Source organism: Octopus sinensis, linkage group LG26, assembly GCF_006345805.1.
Source record: "Octopus sinensis linkage group LG26, ASM634580v1, whole genome shotgun sequence".
Lineage (NCBI taxonomy): Eukaryota > Metazoa > Mollusca > Cephalopoda > Octopoda > Octopodidae > Octopus > Octopus sinensis.
In genome coordinates this window covers 11342479-11365215 of record NC_043022.1, presented here as the reverse complement: position 1 = coordinate 11365215, position 22737 = coordinate 11342479, and the positions used below count along the sequence as shown (strand labels likewise).

The following is a 22737-nucleotide window of genomic DNA, read 5'->3' as shown; positions in this document are numbered from 1 at the left end:
ACATCCAGCTGTAGAAACACTGCCAGATTAGACTGGGCCTGGTGCAGCCTTCTGGCTTTCCAGACCCCAGTTGAACCGTCCAACCCATGCTAGCATGGAAAGCGGACGTTAAACGATGATGATGATGATTTACTCAGTCTATCTTATAAGTTAACAATACCCTACTAATTTGTTACCAATTGCTCTGATCAAGAGTTACAACCATGCACCATGATATTTCTTATGAATACTTCATATGTTCATTTAAAATTAGTGATGTGTTAACAGTGTTTACTCCATATCCATAATGTACTTCAGAATGTATCTTTGTTTCCTTTTTTCGTTTTTCAGCCAACACTATGTATTACAATGATTGGAACCAATTCATCTGAACAGTAAGTGTTAGAACAGAAAAGGTGGAAACAATTATATATATGTTATGCTCCTTATTAGATTTGTTATTAGATTTCATTTTATATGAAATAAGAAGCTCTTTGTTGTCATTAGAAATAACAGTTCTCTGTATTCTTAAACAAATTTATTACAACACTAGATTCACTCTCAACATTAATTATGCCACTTAGATAACAAGGCTAATTAAGAAGTTCATCATGGTCTCTTTTTATTAGTATTTTAGCTACCCCACAACATCACAAGTGCAGCAGCAATTACTTTACGGCAGTAAAGGAAAACAACAATGGAAATGGTAGCAAATTGGGTTAAGTGGATAAACATTAATCAACGAATAAAGGTGATGGTATAACTGAAATGACACTCAACACGTGGAGCTACATCTGCTCTCACCCACACCATGTGTGACTGTGTAACAGGGAACACTCTTTGGGATGTTCTCCAATGCAAAAATTTATGTACTTCTGTTGACCATGTTACGTACAAAGAAGACGCAGAGAAATGTGTACAACATTGGCTCAATAAAATTCAACTGAATGTCAAGTGGATTTAATGAGAGAATATGAAGTTTTAATCATGAAGTTTTAGTCTATTGAAGATCCCTCTGCACCTATATGCACTCAATGTTGAACTAAGTAAATCCATTTTTGTAGCTTGCCTGTTGCAGATGAGCCATTGACCCTTCTACATTCAGATTACTCTGTCAAATGTAATGTTTATTTATTCACATTGTTTTGTACCACAGTCCACTGACTGAGACCTAAAAGAAAAGAGTATACACACACACACACAAATACACTTATGTACATACATAATAATGTAGAAGATATACAACGTTATTAACTAATCTACAAATGGCATTTTAGTAGACGATAACAAATACAAGTTAAACCAATGAATCAGTTCTACAGTCAAGGTAAAGAAGTTCTTCCATATAATGGCCATGCAGATTTTTGAGGGATTCAGCGAGGGATGGGGTAGGTGGTAAGAATGACAATGCTATTACAAAACCAAGGGAGAAATACTAGTTCCAAAATTATAGCAGAAATTAGATATGTTTACTTATATGGTTCACTTAAAGAGAATAAGTAAGAAGTCAAAGGAGTACATTCAAATGCTTTAGACTCCCTTTGATAAAGCATACAACTTTTTCTTCTTTACTTTTGAGGGGTTGGTTTACATCCATTTATTTTTTTCTATTTTTCATGCAGATATGAAAAGGGATGGCTTTACAAGGTGAAGTTATGCCATTTCTTATACCCTTTCAGCCACTAATTAAGTCAGGCAAATATCTGAAGCAAGCAGAGTTATGTACCTTGTCCAGGAATGCAACTCAAATAACTAAGGTATTTATTTAAATTATTGAAATTGATAACTATGGATATTATGAAAAATAAACTTTAAAATATTAAACATAATTAGACACAAGCAATTGGAACATTTCTTCCAATGTATAAGGCTAAAGCATCTTCAAAATATATAGTAATATATGAATCAATGCAACCCAAAAGACATGAAAATAAATGAACTCTCCATTTTCATTCCATTTCTTTTTAACTACATAAACCAAATATTCATCATACAGCAGTTTTAATCTGTCTCACTCGCCATATATACATAAGTACATACATATATATATATATATATATTATCGAATCATGCAAAGAATGGTCAATAAAATGAGCCAGTAATGTATGGTTCTGTCAGGCAGTCAGCAAGAAATCAGAAAGAAGTCATGAATGAAGGGTTGAGTATGATGCAGACTAAAACTGAACGTACATCTCTCAGACAGACATTGTGGCAAACAAAGCTGACTGGTTGACCATGATATAGACAGACAAATGCATAGAATAGATTGACAGATGGTTGGTTGGTTGAGTGTCATGCTGGGTATTATGTAATGGTAACAGGATGAAAAAGAAATATGAACAGTGGAAAAAACTAGATTTTATAATGGCTGAGACGAATTGGATTTGAAACCCCTAAAGTGAACAAAAAAATTTGAAAATGGGGAAATTGTGATCAGTTCACCTTTCTGCAAGATGTAATTACATTCAGTGATACCCTTCAAACTGGGGGTAAAATATAGATTAAATCCTTAAAAATGTTTCAGCCCGAAGGCTGTGGCCATGCTGGAGCACCACCGCTGTCGATTAAACTAAAAGAATGGTGTGTGTGTGTGTGTGTCTGTGTGTGTATATATATACACAAACACATATGTATAAATTATTGGTATTTAATTAGTTGACGTAGCTACCAGACTAACACTGCTTATGCAAATCAGTGTGTATTTATAGATGTGCAGAGTGGGTCAAATAGAAGTTGAATAGGAGTTATTTTATACTGAAATTCAAAAGGTGTGGCCACAGTTGGAATTTGTTTGATCATGGCTCTGTCTAACCAGAGCTGATTTGGATCTAAAAATGCTAGTTAACATTAGATTTAACCAACACATTACAATAAAACAGGTGTGACTTCTCTATTGTTGATAGGAGCACATTATGCAAAAGGTCTTCGCAGTTTTAAGCTTAGCTGTGCCCTCATCCTTTTTTGTTCTTATAAGTGGTTGCTTATGCAGTAAAATACAGTCAAGGCCAGTAATACTGAGAACAAAGAAAAATGAATAGTACTCTCTCAAGAGGTAATACATGACAAATCTGTTTGCCTCCAAGAACTTGGGAATGAAGTAATAGAGGAAGGAATTAATGGTTTTATTAGAAGAGTAAAGGCAGTACCTACAACCCTTTTCTGGGCCTTAATGATTGATTGGTGGAAGGGAGGAAGTTATTCTCAAACTGAACTGAATGTTTGCAATTGAGTAGATACTGCCAAAGACCCACACGAGCCAGGAGATGGTATTAAAAGGCGGAGAGCTGGCAGAAACGTTAGCACGTCGGGCGAAATGCTTAGCGGTATTTCGTCTGCCGTTACGTTGTGAGTTCAAATTCCGCCGAGGTCAACTTTACCTTTCATCCTTTCAGGTTACACACTGGGGTCGATGTAATCGACTTAATACCTATGTCTGTCCTTGTTTGTCCCCTCTATGTTTAGCTCCTTGTGGGTAATAAAGAAATAGGTATTAAAATGGGTAACAAATTAAGAGTAGGAACAGTCCCAATAGTGTACTCCCACACTTCCTGTCTATAAAAATTTCAACCACAAATCTTTGGTCAACTTGAAGCAAAGGTAGAATGCATTTGCCTAAGATGCCATATAATTAGATTAAACAATCTAGAACAAAGAACTTGTGAAGCAAACATCTTAAGGTGAAGCTCATGCCAACCAAGGCTTGAAGTTATTGCTGCAGTATTTTTTTGTATTCACTGCAAACATTATGTCTTCAAGTACGGTACTTAATTCAATATACTGCATTCTTTTAGCAGTGGAAAATGTATTTTAATCAATTTAGACAGAACTGTAATCCACATGCCCATCATTATATTTAATGCAACAATAACAACATTAACAATGTTCCCCAAGTTCTTTCTTTTTTCCACTGTCATATTTAGTTTTTCTGATGAAACACTATTGTAAATGGATGCTATGAGCAGAAACATACAACGACAATTTGTCTCATCACTACTGTCCGGACAGTCAACGACTTCATCACAGACTTGAGAAATATGAAGACACACAGTTCCCTCACGGCATAGGAATTCCTCTCGTTTCTTGCAGAATACTGGAACCAAAGAATACAATTAAATAATTATACAAATGAAGACAAAACAGACACAGGCAGACATGAGGTCATATACAATCGTTCAAACTGATATAAACAAAGACACATACATTTTTATTTTATTTTATTGCTTAATCAAATAAGTAAAAAAGGACCACCTATAAGCCTTTTGAGGGCCTTGGAGACTGGTAGCAGGAAAGAAGTTATCCTCTGATCACAGATGGGCTCTGAATACTTAGAACAGAGTAGACACCACAAAAGATACTCAAGATCCAGTTGGCAGTGTTAAATTGGGCAACGAACTGGATGAAAGTTTTCCAAAACAGTTTTAAGTCAACTGCTACAGGAAAAATATGTGCAAGGAGTGTATTCCAAAGTTCTGGCATTTTGGGGATGAATGAATCGGTTTAGTAATTAGTGTGATGCTGGTGTAACAATAAGTGAGAGGAAATGAGATGAAAGAGTTAGGAGTTACTGAGAGGAGATGTCATGAGACCAGCTAGCACTAAGGAGCAGAGATAGGGAGACAGTACATTTGTGGGCCAGAAGCTGAGAATATGCAAGGGGTGACTTTACGTCAAACAGTCAAGTGGTTTATTTTGGATGCTGTCCAGGATGAATGTTGCAAATAATTAAAATTACTGTTTAATTGTCTTATAAAGCTAGGTGCTTCACCTCTCACAACCCACTAACTCTAAAAAAGACACAATGAGAGCACCACTTGCATTGAGGATAGAGGATAGTATGTTATTAGATAACATACATTTTTAGATTACTTCAAGGTTTTTTTTGACTTAGCAGTGGCAATTTTATTATTGGTAAATATAGTGAATGCAGACAAAATTCAATACAACTTAGACAATTATAAAAAGTATATATCATCAGTATCATGATGATCATCATCATCATCACTGAATTTCCATGATGGCATAAGCTGGATGAGTCTTCCTGCTACAAGTCAGATCATATTCAGAGTTGCTACATTCCTAGATAAATCAAGTGATCATGTTTCACTTGTACATTCTATTTTTGGCATGGATTCTACAGCTAGATTTTTCCATTCCTAACAGTAACTATTTTACAGCATGCATTGGGTGAATTTTATCATGGTACTGCCACGAGGAGTTGTCATGTTCTTGATAAGACAAGACATAACGGATTATCTTGAACCGACCTACATTGTCTATATTCTTCCACAAACTATTTCAATGGGTGAACTGGGCTCATTTTATTGTGGTGCCAGTGCTAGTGAGGTCGCCTTGTACTCAGCAAAACAAGAGTCCTCACTACCCAATGTTATATCTGTTCGTTCAGGATAATGTAACCAAAAGAATGGGCAGAAGAAGAGGGTGTGAAGAAGAAAGAAGTGAAACAGGAATACAAAGTGATTAGAGTGAAATAGGGAAGTGGAGAGAAAACTGGGTAAGGCAATACAAGAAAGAATAATGTAAAACCGTATAACAAATGCTAATATGTTACTATTTAATGGTGATAGTCAAAATGAAGAAATAACTAAAACAAAAAGAAAAATACTCACAGCAATTTTCTTCATCAGAACTGTCCCAGCAATCAGCACGACCATCACACTTTTTAGCACCTTGAATACATTCTCCAGTTTTACAATGGAATTCTCCAGATAAACAATGAGTACCTGAACCATTAAAAAACATTTTATTTAAAAAATGAGGACACCAGAATATTCAATATCAAAGATAAGAGGAATTTTTTTTCCTCTCCCGAAAGAACACAAATTTGACTTCATACTCTGAGTAATTCTTTCTGATTCAGAAACTAGAATACATGGTGATGATAAGGATATGCTTCAAGGTATCTTTGGTCAGGGTTGTTGTTCAGCCTTAATTTAGTCCTCAATGAGCATAACTAATAATCTAAAGCATTTTAGTTATAAATGATGAATAGTTAGTTACTGGTTTTCAAGAGTGATAAAGGAGTTTCTGTGACACATAGTGCAGAACAAATATCACACAGGGTATCGATATTTGAAAACATTGAGTTTTCAATTATTTCAACTTCACCAATACATAGACAAAGTTATACCCATACATATATGTTTATATGTATATAAGTGTGTGTATAGGTGGGTGTGTATATATTTATGTGTCTGGAACTAGTTTATAGCAGACAACAGTAAGATTAAAATTTTGATAATTCATGAAATAAATGTAAAGTGAATTCAACAATGTTCTCCATAGCTCAGCAATTTTTCATGTCAGAATATAAAAATTCAAATAGGCATGTACATGTGCACAGATAAACACACACATCCATATATATATATATGAGATAGATATATGGAGAGAGAGAGATACACACATACATATCTATCAATCTATAAATGTTGTTAACAGAATCATTGTTTTAACATTCACTTTTCTATGCTTGCATGAGATGGACAGAGATTATTGAAACCAAATTTCTATGGCTTTTCCTGGCTCCAACTCTCACCTGTTTCCAAGCTTTCCAAAAATCTGAAAGTGAAACATTGGGAGTTTGTTGCCTTTTGAAAGTGATGAGATGATGGGTGGATGTTTGGCAAGGAAATTTTAGTGTTTCTTTAAAAAAAAAAGGAAGAAGAAAAGATTCGTACTCTCTCTCTTTTTTCTTCTGTGAATTACCAAGAAAACATTTGGAAAAAAGTAAAAAAGAAAACATGAAGAAATTGGGGTGGGGAGGGAGAAAATTAAAATATCAAGAACGTGTTTTTTGGGCGAAATCCTAATCTCCTGTATAGAAAACATAGGAATTGGAATTAATTTAGGAAGACAATAAGGGGGTAGGGGCAAAAATGTCACCTTGGACATGCTAGAAACAACAGGTAAAAGACAGGATTTCTGGAAAAACTTGCTTTAAAGGAATCAGGTTTTTAAATACACTCATCACAAACACGAATTACAGAATAGAAAAAGGTAATTTCAATTGGATTTGGGCTGTAATTTTGCACATGCACAGAGCAAGAGTTAACATAATTGACACAGAGGTTTTACCTAGAGTGTGTGTGTGTCAAAGAAAGTTATTCTATGGCATTCTTTTGTTTGAAGCAGCAAAGTTGTCAACTTAATCATATAGGATCATATGATTGTTCGTTAATTTCCATAAATTTTTTTAATTTCTTTATGCTTTGAAGAGAGCAGAAATTGAAAGTGAGAAGAAAATGAAGAGGCGACATTTGCTTTGAAGTGAGAGCAGAAAGTAAAAGAGAGGAGAAATTGAAAGATGTACGTACGTGTATATGAAATGGATGTGTGTGTGTGTGTATGTGAAAGGGAGAGAGAAAAAAAGTGAGTGAGTGAAGGTCTGTTTTATCATGTATGTATTTTTTTGCATGTATGTGTAAGTAGCACTCAATTGCTCTCTTTCTCTTCTCTCTCTCTCTTACACACACACACATTATCTTTCATATACATGTACATAAATACATATGCATACATCTTTTTTGTATGTATGTGTACATGTGTGTGTGCATATGAGAGTGAGTAGTGTCTGTATTTCCTCATAATATAAAGAGAAATGGATGTCTTTTAATGAGTGACTAATTTGGAAAAACATTACTTTCATTACTCACACATCGTCACTCTTGAAATGCAACACTTTGTAATTTTGTTTCAAACTGAAAGTATGAAACTATTTTCACTTTCTAATGAAACCGGGTCATTATAGAGCAGTGTCTTTCAAATAACTATAATTGATTGTTGAGATAACATAGAAAATATGTAAATGAAAATAAAGTTTATTTGTTAGCTGAAAGATTACTGAATCTTTTGATACCCCATACTTCAAAATTGACAACTCAGTTATCTGATGCATAAGGAACATACACACGCACACACTCACACAAACTATCTTTTTTATATATATATATATATATATATATACATATATTATACATACATACATACATATATATATATATATATGGAGAGAGAGAGAGAGAGAGCTCTGTACAGTTACTGTCTACAAAATTTACTCACAAGGCATAGGTCAATGCAGGGCTGTTAAAGAAACATTTGACTGAAATCACATAGTTGCAAAGTTCCCAACTATATAGTCATACCTGCACAAACGCACACACACACACACACACACAAACACTACACACTAAATGATTTACATACCACAGTTAATCTCATCAGAGCCATCTCGGCATTGAGGTACACGATCACAGTGGAGGGACTCGTCAATACAGCTTCCATCACGACATCTGAAACCACCTGGTTTGCATACTGAGGCTGAAGAGAGATAATGATGAGAACAACAACAAAAATTCAAATTTCAAATTTTGGCACAAGGCCAGTAATTGTAAGAATAAGAGGTTAGCCAGTTACATCAACCCCAGTACTTGAATTATAATGCTAGAATGGGTACTATAGTGTTTTGCTGAAGTATATTGTTTTTACATCAACCACTTGAGTGAAGAAGGAAGCATTCACTTAACTTGCTAGAAATTGCAGTCAAACCTGCTTAAAATCATATCCTACAATTGTTAAAAGGAGGGACACATTAGACATTGTTTTCATAGATATATAAAAGTATAGGATGAGCAGGACTGGAACATTTTGCTCAATCAGGACTGATCTAGAGTCAGACAATAATAAATAAGGAGCAATAAGGAAAGTGTTTACATGGTTGCTCAAAATGCTAGAGATGGTCAACGAAGCTTTCTCAAATCATATTCTATCATGTTAGAAAAACAGAAAACACATGTTCATATCATGACATACAAAAACAGGATGAAAACTGTTTCTTGTCATTCAAGCAAACTGGAGCAAGGATGTATATGTGTTTTGATCAGGAGAAACACATTTTTTTCCTTATACTCTTTACTCTTTTACTTGTTTCAGTCATGTGACTGTGATTGTGCTGGAGCACCATCTTCAGTCAAGCAAATCGACCCCAGGACTTATTCTTTGTAAGCCTAGTACTTATTCTATCGGTCTCTTTTTTGCCGAACTGCTAAGTAGTAGAAGACACTTGCCCAAGGTGTCACGCAGTGACTGTTAGGGAGGAAGGGGCAAAGTTATCTTGGAAACCTTGTTTGAATATATGCAACAAAATGAACTGGATTCCACAAAAAACACTCATGGACCAAGTGTTAAACTGGGCAACAGACCAGGTTTATCACCTAAAAAACAGGAATGGTTCCTCCAATGGGTTTCTATATTGTTGCTGTCTACTGATTTATAATTGCAGACAAAACTTTGGCCAACCCAAATCAACATGACCAAGGTGCTGTGTAGTGGGATCAAACCCAAAACCACATAGTTGCAGAGCAAACTTTTAAACCACACAGCCATATCTTTGTGCATATAAGTGGCATGCAATGAGATTGAACTTGTAATCAACAAGCTATGAAGCCAACTTTATAATCATGCAGTGTTGTTTGCACCCAATTGTTATCAAATATCACAAGTGCTTGATCCAGCAAAATATCAACCAACATAAAACAGTTATAAAATGAAAGTAAAATAAAAAATGTATTATACTAAAATCCAGATTTGAAGAATCAGTTAATCCATTCTAATCCTCTTTCTAATTTATAAGGTAAAAACAAAAATAAACAAATACCATTGAACTATACATGTTCAACGACTAATTGAAATACTTAAAGAAATATTTGTTTATGCAGCTAACTGCACCATTTCTTCTTAAACTCCTTATCAGCTTACCAGTTAATATTCTCATGACTTCACTAAAGGACATTCATAAATGTGAGCTGGCTAGTTGCAATCTGTGATAGCATGAATTCGTTCAGAAAAAGACAATAGAAAAAATATCTGCACTAGAATTTAGTCTGATTAGGCACGGTTTCTATGGCTGGATGCCCTTGCTAATGCCAGCCACTTTACAGAGTGTGATGGATGTTTTTATGTGGAACCATACGCGCACTTTTATGCAACACTGCACAGGCACTTTTATGTGGAACCGCACATGTGCTTTTGCAGGACACTGCATGGGCACTTTTATGTGGCACCACCACGAGTGCCATGGAGTACAGGTCTTTTTGAGTACAGTAAGACACCAGGCGTCTTTTTCCATTTCACCTGAAATGTTCAGTGTCTGGAGGTCATTCTTCAGTGCTTTGTCCTGTGTCTTCCTGGGTGTCCCACTTCTATGTGTCCCGTCTACTTTGATCCATCTGCATCACATGACCAAACCAATGCAGTCTTCTCTCTTGCACACAGCAACTAATTCCTCTTATGCCTAACTTCTCTCTCAGAACACTAGTGCTCTGTGAAACATGTACACTTACATAACACATTCAGTGGAGAACACTAGCCTCATTCCTTTCTAACCTTTGCATGTCCTCTACATTCAGGGCCCACATCTCACTACCATGTAAAATTGCTGTCCATATACATGCATCATACAATCTTCCTTTCACTCGGAGAGTAACAGCTCTCTGAATTTCCTCCATCCCATTCTTACTCTAGCTATCACACTCTCTGTGAATCCTCTTCAACTACTAATTTGGTCTCCTAAATAGCAGAAATTATCTACAACCTCTAATGAGCCAAGTTTCTGTAGCTTTCATGGATCCTGTACATCCTCCACATATGGACACTACCTTATCTGCTAATCCTCATATTAATCCACTGCACCTCTTGTGTGTTCCTAGATTACACTGGGTATACCATACATAGTTCCTGTCTAACCTTTCCTACAAATCAAATAGGGCCATCTACCTGAAGTGAGTAGGATCTGGTCAGTTTTCTTGCTTACTAGGATGTTAGTCTTTGGTAAGTTAACCTTAACACCCTTAGATCACAGGTTTTGCTTCCACACTTGGAATTTCTCTTCTAGCTCTGATATGGAATCTGCTATGAGGGCAAGATCATCAGCATATAGTAGTTCCTAGGGAGTGCTGGTCTTTAATTCCTCTGTTAAGGCCTGGAGGACAATGACGAAAAGGAAGGAACTAAGGACTGAGTTTTGATGAACCCCTACCTGTACATCAAATTCTTCACTGATTCGTGATTAACTCTCACCTTACTGACAGTGTCTTTGTACATGGCCTGTGCAGCCTTCAGCAGCCACTCTGAGTGAGGTGAAGTCAACAGTCATAGTATGAATGATGAGAAGAGGATATAGAAATGAATGAGGTAAGTGGGATTAGGTAATGGTAACATGAAACCAGCTGGCTTCGAAAATTTATTGCAATAGTAGGCAAGATACTTACCACAGGCATCTGGAGTTTCATCAGATCTATCTTCACAGTCCCTTTTATTGTCACAGACCAAACTTATTGCAATACATGGGCCAACTTTGCAGGAGAATTCATTTTCAGCACAAGTGCGGTTTGCTAAAATGAAATACAATTTAGGATATATTTTTAGTATATAAAAGATCTATGATATGTAATAATGCAGATATATAATGTTATAATATAATATTTGCATCAGATGGAATATTAACATAATTATATATATTCATAAGTAGATAATAATAATGCTTTAGAAGTCAAAGCAGTTAGTTATTGAAAAATATTAACCTGGATTAAATGCAATATTCTAAGTTAATATTGCAGCTATGCTATTGATTTAATGAACATTAGATAAAAAAAAACTACTTTAAGACACATTTGTTATTCTGATTGTAAAAGCTATATATTAGTTAAAAATATAAATCATAAGCAGATACATTTGATGTTATATATATATAAACTAGATTTCTGTATAACTGAGATACTGTTAAAATCACACTACAGTAGAATTAGTGCTTTTATTCAGGTGAAATTATTAAGTAAAAATAATTAAATATAACAGTTAAAATAGTTTATGAGCATATACAGTTTTTTTCTCACAATTAATTAAACTCTGGTAAGTGAATATTAGAATTTCTATGCATTAATGAAATAATTTATATTAGATTATTCTATAAGCAACTAGGAAAAAGAACCATTAGTCCAAGACTTCCATATCGTTCATTATCTACAGAATCTAATTACACATGCATTTACTCTTTTAATCATTTTAGTCATTGGAATGCATCTGAGTCTGAATTTTTGAGTTTGTTTAATCAACCAAAATATCAACCTCATTGAACAAGTGCATAGATTACAGACACATGTACTCTTAAAATAATTCTCAGACAGAGTCAGCAAGACTCAGTTTCAAGGTCGAACCTTTGACTCACTGGTATAATTCAGCCATTAAGTTTTGATACAGTTCCTGTTTACCAAGTTTCACAAACAAGACATGAGTCAATCCAAGACTGTAGTAAAAGATACTTGCTCAAAATGCTAAACAATAGGATATTATCAACCGCAGAGTGTAAATATATATTTAACCTCTTGATCCAATGGAAAACATCTGTTGATGTCCAACCTATACATGGCAGTAGAACACTGAACTTTGAGCCAAGCAGCTTTGGTGCTTGTGTGTTTTAAACAGAAGGCAAAACAAACACAAAATAATTTATGTTTTTCCTGAACATCTTACCTTCTTTGATAAGTTAATTAGAACTTTAAGGTAAGAATTTAGATATTTGGAGAACAAGTCTATTAAAATTTAGCAAATAAACAGAATATGACTCTAAGAGAATTATTATCACTATATTAAAAAAAAAAAACTAGAATTTCAAAGCTTATTTTATGAAGACCTTTACAGCATTTCTTATAAATGAACATTTTATCATTCATATTCAATGAATTTGATTTGTAGTTTTGTTTCTTATCATTTATATAAACACAAATTATAAGCAGTTTCTCCCTCAGTTATATATAATTACTTAGAATCAAATATTTTGTATATTTCACAATTCATTAATCAAATGAATATTTTATTGTTAAGCTATGATTTATAATAAAACTAAATGTTTATATATTGGTTGAAATGTTAATATATATATGAAATAATTTTGAATAAAAAACTAAAAGGAAACTATCCAGTGCTACAGCTTTTAATTTTCCTTGAAACTGGCACACAGACAGAGTACTAACAATGAACTCATGTTTCACTTACTCTTATTTAATCAGAATTTCATTTTTTATTCAACTTGACTTCCTTTCTCATCAACTTATCAAATATCCTTGCTTTTATTATGATTAATTCTTAAATTATCTGAATCTACTGAGTACCTTTCATCAAATATCTACATAGTTGAGAAGGAGCAAGGATAATAATGTTCTACTACTCATGGACAAATGAAACCTTTACAAGGTTTAAAAAAAAAATGAACAAGTGAGATAACAAATTGGATTGAACTAGTAAGAGAGAGAAATGAATATCATGTGTGTATGCATAACCAAAATCAAAGAGTATTAGACATATAACAACTGTGGTTTCCAAACATATTTGCATGTGGTGCACTTTAGATGAAATGAAAGTAATTTGGTGCAATTTATACATGAAGTCAAAAAAAGTGTATTAAAAATACATATATATTTTAGGCTATAAATATAAATAATACAAAAAAATATTAACTATTTGATTCTTTATTCAATAAATGAAGCAATGTTATGAAAACTTTCTATTTAGTATTTCAGTTTGTATTTTACTCATGTTTTAAATATAATAATAATATTATTATTATTATAGGATGCCTAGCAACATCTTGCACCACACCATTTGGGAACCACAGTATAGGAGCAACCATTAAAAAGTAGCAGAATATTATGTGAAAGTTATATAGCAGAATATCATGAGAAAGATAGAAAAGTGTTCCTGAGAATGAAAACTGCAAAAACAGGGTGCAGTGAGTACATTAAAGAATATTGGAGTTATTTCTAAACAGAACCAAAAACATGCACAATCACAACAAAGAAACAGATTCAAGATGAAAATTATTAAAACAAAAGAAATAATTGGGACAGGTTAGATATTTCATTAGATTTATAACAGATAAGTTCTGAACAAACTATCCTCATCTATTTTAAAAGTGTTCATTTATCACTGAATGTAGTCATTTGATGTCACCATCATTTTACATCTGTTTATCCCTGCTACTATGAAGTTCCTTAGCACCGTATCTTAAAACTTGCAGGAGACACTTGTCATCTCCTTCATGCAGTTCAGTGTCCTGAAATAAGTTCTCATCATTTCTCCCAAACCTTTGATTTTTCTCTTTTGTATAGATCTATAAACCTTTCAATTAAGAGATGTTGGAAAATAAGAACTTTCAGTTTGTTTATTTATTATGCTAACTTTATCAGATAATCTAGTAAAATAACAACTCCTATGACAACAAGCCAATATTTTTTGTAAATCAGTTCTACAATAGTATAAAACACTTAAATCTTGAATTAATGGTGAATCCTTAACAAAGTTGATTAACTCGTAAGAAATGGCAGCCAAATACCCTACAATCCTATCAAATGATGAGATGCAATATTTACCCCTTGCTGCCTAAAACAAAAAGCTCAAGAGTAGAGGAAACTAGCAGATAAAACTGTAAATAAACTGTAGAAAGACAACAGGAGACAATTACTGCATCCCCCATCATGAATCTTCAGCTTTTGATGTCTATGACCACTGATGCCTGTGGGTGTGATACATGAAGATAGAAGAAAGATATTCCATTTTGGTTTGAATCAAACCAACACTAGCCTGTAGAAGAATTATTCTACTATGTGTCAAGATACCATCTCCAACCAAAGACCAAACTATCTAAGCTTTAGAGTGAATATTAATTACCACTAACCTTGCAGAGAAGAAAAAAATAAAAGAAAAAACTACTATGTTGCCATCTACTAGAAGGAAAAATAATTCGAGCAAATCAAACAGTGATATATGAAAGGTTTTGAAATTGGTAAAAGTGGGATACAAATATAAAATAGTACATGATACTTTATCTATTAAGCAATGATTATAATAATAGCACAAAATCAAACTATTTTAGTAGATTGAATAAATCTTAGCATATAACTAGGATTATTTTTTATCAACATCACCATTGGTCTTCTCTTGTGGAATTCTAATTCAGAATTTAGAGGCATGAGACTTAACACAGTTAGATCTTATAAAAGGTAACCTGCTACCCCTATCAAATCACAATAATGATTTTTTTTTTCTTTAATTGCTGAGGGGGTTTCAATATTCAGTGCAAAGGAGCTAAGTAAATAAATGAATCCATAAATGAATCCAGTAAGAAATACAGAACTTGAGTGTTCCTTTGAGTCATTTTTGTGAAAAAAACAAAAATATAAGGGCAATAAGAAAAAGTTAAATGTGTGACAGGAAATAGTTAAGTAATCAGAAAAATAGCATGCAAAAATGGTTTCTCACAGATAAAAAAAAAAGGAGAAATAAATAAAATATAGATCTCCATGAAGAAAAGTTCAGATATTCAGAAATCAGAAATTCAATACAAATTTCAAAAACAAAACAAGAAAATTAAACAAGGTGAAAAAATATTTAAACAAAACAGGTGCAAAGTGATTTTCTTAAATAACATAATGTAAATGTTTGGTAACAAAGGATAGTGGTCCAAACGGTGTGCAAAGTGCTGAAATTTTTATAAAACAGTCAAAATTGGTAACAGTAAACTGTGTGCAGTCCAAAGGAAGTGCAAAGTGCTGAAACTTTTGAAATGGAAGCAAAAACAAGCATTGAACATTTAATAAAATGAAGTCATTATTTAATTTTTGTTGTTTCTTCATTAAAGTGAAATAATCCTCACAGAAGATGGATATTCACATCTTTTGTATGTGTACACATTCAAAACTATTTGTTGCAATATTGTAACCAATATTGTAACATATAGTCCTGCTCTGTCCTGCACTACCAAGGGATATTAATATTCCGAATGATCTTCATACAGAAGTGTCTGTTACATTGAAATATTGTAACAAAAAATTCTGTACTCTAGAGCATGGAACACTAGTGGAATGGATAAAAATAGAAAAACAGAGTTAGGAAGTTTAAACAGAGTTAGGAAGTTTAAACAGGGGTACTGCAGGGTAACATAAAGTCAGTAATTTGGGAGGAGTAAAAGAGGGGAAACAGGGGTGGAAAGAGAAAATGGAATGATATGATGTGAAGAGTAAGACAGAAGTAACAAAGTGAACAAAAACTGAAGAGATGAAAGTTAAAAGAGAGAAAGATAGATTTGATAGTTTGACACAGAATGTGTATAGAGTAAAAACAGAGTTAATTGATGGTAAAACAGATGAAGAGTAAACTAAAGTGATAGAAAGTAAAACAGGGCAAGGTGTAAATTAACACTGAGACTTTGAAGGGTGAAACAGAGGTAACAGAATGGAGGGTAAAATACAGGAAAATTAAGGATAAAACATTGGAAGGCAAACCAAAATGTTGAAGAGTTCAACAGAAAGGGAGAGGTGTAATAGAGACACTGACAGTGTGGAAGACAAAGACAGATAAATATAAGATATAGATGATTGAGGGGAGAGTGAACATATATAGTGGATAAAAGAAACAGAGGAAGAGGGTACAGAGTGGAAGGTAAAGGAGAGGTGTGAAAGGAGGAGTAATATAGGTAATATAGACTAAAGGTAATAACGAGGATGAAAGAAAACTAGTAGAAAAAGATAAAGATAGTGGTATAACAGTATAAAACAATGTAGGTGGCAGGCAAAACAGAGGTGTAAAACAAAGGGTAAACACAAGACAAAACAAAGGAAAAGGATTGTGAAAAGGTAGAAGAATTGTAGTGAAGGAAAAAAGTGAAAAGGGAGGAAAAAAAGGGTGCAACTTCACAGAGGTATAAAAAGATGAAGGATCATATAGACAAGAACATGTCACAAAATTACATGAGCAGCAAGAACAAGAGGAATAATAACATTAACATCAAGAACAACAACCACAACAAACCATAATTAGGAGCAGTGATAGCATCATTAGCATCAGCATCAGCAGAGAAAAATAAACAGTTTCAAAATTTCATCTTGAGGAAGAAACCTCTGTGATTTTTATCAAATTACCCATCAGTAATTCGATTGTTTTTGTGTTTTTTTTTTGTTATATCACTTACGACAATCAAGTTCATCAGTATTGAGAGGACAATGGTTGATTCCATCACATCGAAAACGGCCATCAATACAGTGACCCTCTTCACATCTAAACTGATCACGACGACATGGAGTGGTTGCTATAAAGTGTTGTAACGACAACAGTGAGAAATAAAATTAAAAAAAAAATGACAATAAAAACAAACAATTGATAAAAAAAAACCTTAATTTATGTTCTGAAATTGAGAAGGTATGTAAGATATGATGAGTATAATGAGAACGGTGGTGGTGGTGGTAGGGAATCATTTATTTGAAATCAAGAACAAGAAGTTAGAAAGAGATAAAAACTAGGAAGCAATAATATTGTAAAATTAAAAAGATTTACTGTATTAAGAATACATACATATATACACATACCTATTTGTAGGTATTCATTTTATGCACATATTATGCCTGTATGCATATATATTTATGCATGTGTGCATATATATATATATATATATATATATATATATACGTATGTATGTATATATAAATATATATGTATATATAAATATATATTTATATATAAATATATATAAAGTAAATTTGTTATTTTCAAATACAAAGTCATAGAAAAAGCTACTATACATTTCTCAATTGATGTGAGCTGGTTTGATCCCAGGTAAAGATACCAGTTTCAACAGTCTCAAGTTTGCTGGAAGACTTATCTCTTGCATTAAACAACTCACTACTGATATATTAATATAATTATTTATATATTCATCAATTCATAGACAAAACATATTTTCGAAAGATAAGAACAAGTTCAGATGCTGCAATGAAGAATGTATGGGAATTAATAGTTTCCTAGAAAGAAAAGAAACAATATTAATATTCTTATTATTACAAATATTTTTCTTTATGTTTTTGTTATTATCATTAAATATTTAAGGAAATTTTGTAATCAGTAACCCAACTTTCATTATAACCAGAGGGACACTGTTGCAAACATTTCCACTAACATGCTTTTCCCTCTCTTACACTAATGTGCCTTTCGGTATATATGTATATATGCATGTCCATATATATATATGTGTATGTGTGTGTGTTTCTGTGTGCATGAAGATACACACAAGGTTTCTTTCTTTCTCTCTTCAATTATTTATTTATGTATTTACTTATTCAATGACAGGATGGGCAAACTATTTGAATATATGAATTATCTACATGACATTGTTATGATTTAAAATTCGATCTAGAACAATCCAGAGGAAAATGTAATTCTCAAACAACTATATAAACCCACAGCCCTTTGATGAGTAACTACCTTGATAAGTGCCAATGCACGAAACTCTCAGACCTTCAGTCACTCTGTTGCTTCTGCTAAATATTAATAAATACACACACACACACACACACCACACATTTGTGTGTGTGTGTATGTATATATAGATATATATAAATTAGAAAAAAAACCATCTTTTATCAATTCAATAATTAAATTAAGTTTCAAATATTCCCTCATATTATATATATATGTATGTATATATGCGTGTGTGTCTATATACATATAGTCATTAGAGATCAGATAAATACTCCGTTTGTCATGTGAGTCATACAAACAACATCATAGGTGAAGGAGCATTTGAGTAAAACCCATGAAAAGAATTCATTAAAATTATTGCTGTCACTAATAACATAAGCACCACATTCATCATTATAAATTGATTTTGTTTCCAGTCTGCTTTTTTTTTTTTTTCACTTTTGCAGGGTCTTGTATCCATTTCTTTATTTATTACAAGCTAGTGTGTGAAGTTGTAAGTCTAATTGCTGAGAAGGTGATTGCAAATTTGGAAATCTGCCCTGTACTACGAGAGTATATAAATATGTGTGTGTGTGTGTGTGTGTGTATACATATATATAAATTTAAATATATACATACACACCCACATACAGGGTTTGGACAAAATGATGGAAACACCTAGCATCATAGCATAATAGCATATAATCCTGAAATATCTATAAAACCATCGAAAGCTTGTTTATTTTTATGGGGTTTTTTTTAATATATTATTAGTGTTGCTTAATATGTTTTGCTAAAATTGCTGTTCCTTTTCAGATATATTGAGAGAAAGGTAATTAAAATTCATTAAAATGACAGATCTATCAGACTTTCAAAGAGGTCAAATTGTTGGTGCCCGTATGGCAGGAGCTAGCATAACGAAAACAGCTGAAATGTTTGGTGTATCAAGAAGTCTCGAAAGTAATGGCAGCCTTTGAGAGAGAAAGAGGGAAAAACCTCCCTATTGAAACAAAACTCCAGGAGAAAACCAACAGTTTCAGATAGGGACTGTGGGACTCATAAGTGAATTGTTAGAAAGGATCACAAAAGTACAGTTCCCAAAATTACTGCAGAGCTTAATGACCACCTCGAGAATCCAGTTTCCACAAAAACTGTTCACTGGGAGCTGCACAAAGCCAGATTTCATGGGAGGGCTGCAATCAGAAAACCACTACTTTCAAAATCAAACGTTGCAATGCATTTAGAGTGGAGTAAAAACCTACAGAACTGGTCCCTAGAGCAGTGCAAAAATGTTATTTTCTTGGACGAGTCATCCTTTACCTTATTTCCGACCACCAGCCAAGTATACGTGTGGAGACAGCCAAAAGAAGCATTTGACCCCGACTGCCTTCTTCCAACTGTTAAACATGGAGGAGGATCTGTGATGATCTGGGTGGGCTATCTCTTGGAAATCTGCCAGCCCAATGATTTCCCTTCATGACAGAATTAATAGTCAATACTATTTAAGCAATTTATCTAATCAAATTCATCCTATGGTTGCAGAACTGTTTCTGGAAGGAAACACAATCTTTCAGGACGATAATGTGCCAATTGACACAGCTAAAGTTGTTATTGAATGGCATGGGGAACATTCTAGTGAAGTTGAACATCTTATCTGGCCACCACAGTCCACAGATCACAATATTATTGAACATTTATGGTGCATTTTCGAAAACAAGTAAGGAGTCAATATCCTCCACTATCATCACTACAAGAACTGGAGACTCTTTTAGTTGAAAAATAGACAAAAATTCCTTTGGAAACAATTCAAACTTTGTATGAGTCTATACCTCATAGAATTCAGGCTGTAATTACTGCCAGAGGCAGTCCTACCCCATATTAAAATAAATTTGTTTGAAATTTTAAGGTGTTTCCGTTATTTTTTCCAACCCCTGTATATATATAATACATATATACACCTGCATACATATATATGTGTTCATGAGTGTTACATATACAGGGTGATTGAAAAGTAACTCCCTATGGTACCTCACTATGCTGTAAGATGAGATCTGGCCAGTTATCAGTGCTTGGGAGAATACTGAAGATTTTATTTTCATACAAGATGGCATCTCTCCACATTTTGCTCTTGTCATTCATTAATGGTTGAATACCCACTTCCCCAGGAGATAGATGGGTCATCGTGGTCCACATAAGTGGCCAGCCAGGAGGTATGAATACGATAAGCTATGTGTTCCATCCTTCAAGAGTACCTGGTGAAATCAGTTGATGCAGTTCCTAGGCAACTCAAGAAGCTGGAGGCAACATCTGGAGCCCATATCAAATTTTAAATAAAACCTCATACTAAAAGCTTTCCTCTCATATCCAATTTTTTTTTTTTTTTTGGTAACAATTGCAATTAATTAATAATTTATAAGTATTTCAAAATAGGGAATTACCTTTCAATCACCCAGTATATATATGCATATATTTGTGAATGTATGTGTTATATAGCTATATACACATGTACATTTGGTAACATCACTAGTGCCAGTGCCATGAAAAAGCATCTGGTACACTTTGTAAAATGGTTGGTGATAGAAGGTATCCAGCTGTAGAAATCGTACCAATCCAGATATAAGACAAGATTCATTGGATCATGTTGAAACTATCTGGCCATGCCAGCATGGAGGGCAGACATTAGAATGATGAAGATGATAATGATTATACACACACACACATACAGGGAGTCCTATATGAAATTTATTTTCTTAATACTGAATGTTTGGACAAATAATGTGCTACAACTGTGGTACATATTGTTACAGATACCTTCTGAATCATTTCAAATAGACTGGATATGTCCAAGATAGCTATAAAGATTTGAAAAAGAAATATATATATATATAAGATCTTCAGTTACAAAGAAAGAGTTATATTTGTAAAGAGTTGTGAGGTCTGATCTAAGAATAAAGATTTATAGGCCTCACATGGAATAACACAAGACCAGGATGGATAGTAATATGCTATTTTACAGAGCCATCCATACCATGCAAGCATGGTAAAATGGATATTAAAACAATGGTGGTTATATAAAAGAAGTAAATGGATCTCTGTTGGGATGACAATGGGTGCTCAATTGTTCCATCAAATGAACCGTCTGCTTAATTTGTATGTAAGTGGCTGAGCATTCCATACACGTGTACTCTTAACATAATTTCCATGCAGAATCACTGTGAAGCATTGTGTAACAAGGTTGATTTTGAGTTACAGGTACATCCATCTAATAAGATTCCAATGCAGTTCACATCTACTTCATTTTACACGAAGAGCTTTGGTCAATCCATGGCTATAAGAATAAGGTCGAACCTTGTTCCTTGTGATTGTGAAGAACACATCATAACCATTCAGCTATTCTGCACCTACACTACTACCACCACAACCACTGCCGCTGCTCTCACCATGTCCATTACTGCCACCACCATCACCACTTCCACCACCAACACCACTACTGTTATCACTATTAAGTTTACACTATGAATCATCCTTGTCTTGTGAACAGTTCAAACTGAACTTCAAACCTATCAATCTTACCAGACTCCCAGAGCCATGGAAGATTATAGGCACAAAAGCCTTCCTTTCTACTGGGCTATAAAAATGACCCCCACCCCCACCCAGCCGTCATAAAAAAACAAACAAAAAAAAACTAACTTTGCTAACATTCAGACAATATAATCAACTTCTAGCATTGTCAAGCAGGGAATATCAGCCTGTCCTGTCTGATAATAAATGCATAAAGGCAGTGTATTTATATGTGTGTGTGTCTGAGAGGGGAAAATAAAGAGAGTAATAAAAAGGATTCAATGTTAAATACATACCGCAACCCGTTTCATCTGATCTATCACGACACTCATATTTTCTATTGCACCGCTGGGAGATTTTGATACAAGATCCATCATTACACTTAAATTCATGAGCACCACAAGTTTTAGCTGAAAACAAAAAAGCGAATATTTACCATTGCAAATGAACATACAGGAAAATGATAAAAATTTTCTGCACAATCATTAAGCACACACACACACACACACATATACATACATATCATCATGTTCATCGTGACCGACCAGGCTATCAGTTATTATTACACATCGCTGGTCACAATGTGCTTCGCATTGTTTTTAGCCTTCAAATGACACAATCCCGGTGGCTAGGCGAGCAGGCCAACAGAAGAAAGAGCAAGAGAAAGTTACAGCGAAAGAGTACAGCAGGGATTGCCAAAGGGACTGCCAGAGACTTGTGGAGCTTTAGGTGTTTTCGCTCAATAAACACTCACAACGCCCGGTCTGGGAATCGAAACCGCGATCCTACGACCACAAGTCCGCTCCCCTAACCACTGAGCCATTGTGGCCTCTACATGGTATATATATATATATATATATATATATATACATATACATATATATATATTATACATAT

The 22737-nt window shown here is 33.8% G+C and overlaps 1 protein-coding gene across 3 annotated transcripts in view; it reads right to left on the bottom strand.

Annotated features, from left to right (window-relative positions):
• LOC115224757 (basement membrane-specific heparan sulfate proteoglycan core protein) overlaps positions 1-22737 on the bottom strand; it is a 369665-nt gene that overhangs the window by 220835 nt on the left and 126093 nt on the right. For all 3 annotated transcript variants that reach the window (XM_029795652.2, XM_036513837.1, XM_029795655.2), the window contains exons 8-13: positions 22137-22250; positions 17018-17134; positions 11265-11387; positions 8203-8316; positions 5607-5720; positions 3950-4069 (exon numbers count right to left, since the gene is read on the bottom strand). In XM_029795652.2, the coding sequence (XP_029651512.1) occupies positions 3950-4069; positions 5607-5720; positions 8203-8316; positions 11265-11387; positions 17018-17134; positions 22137-22250 (702 nt within the window). The remainder of the gene's footprint in view (positions 1-3949; positions 4070-5606; positions 5721-8202; positions 8317-11264; positions 11388-17017; positions 17135-22136; positions 22251-22737) is intronic.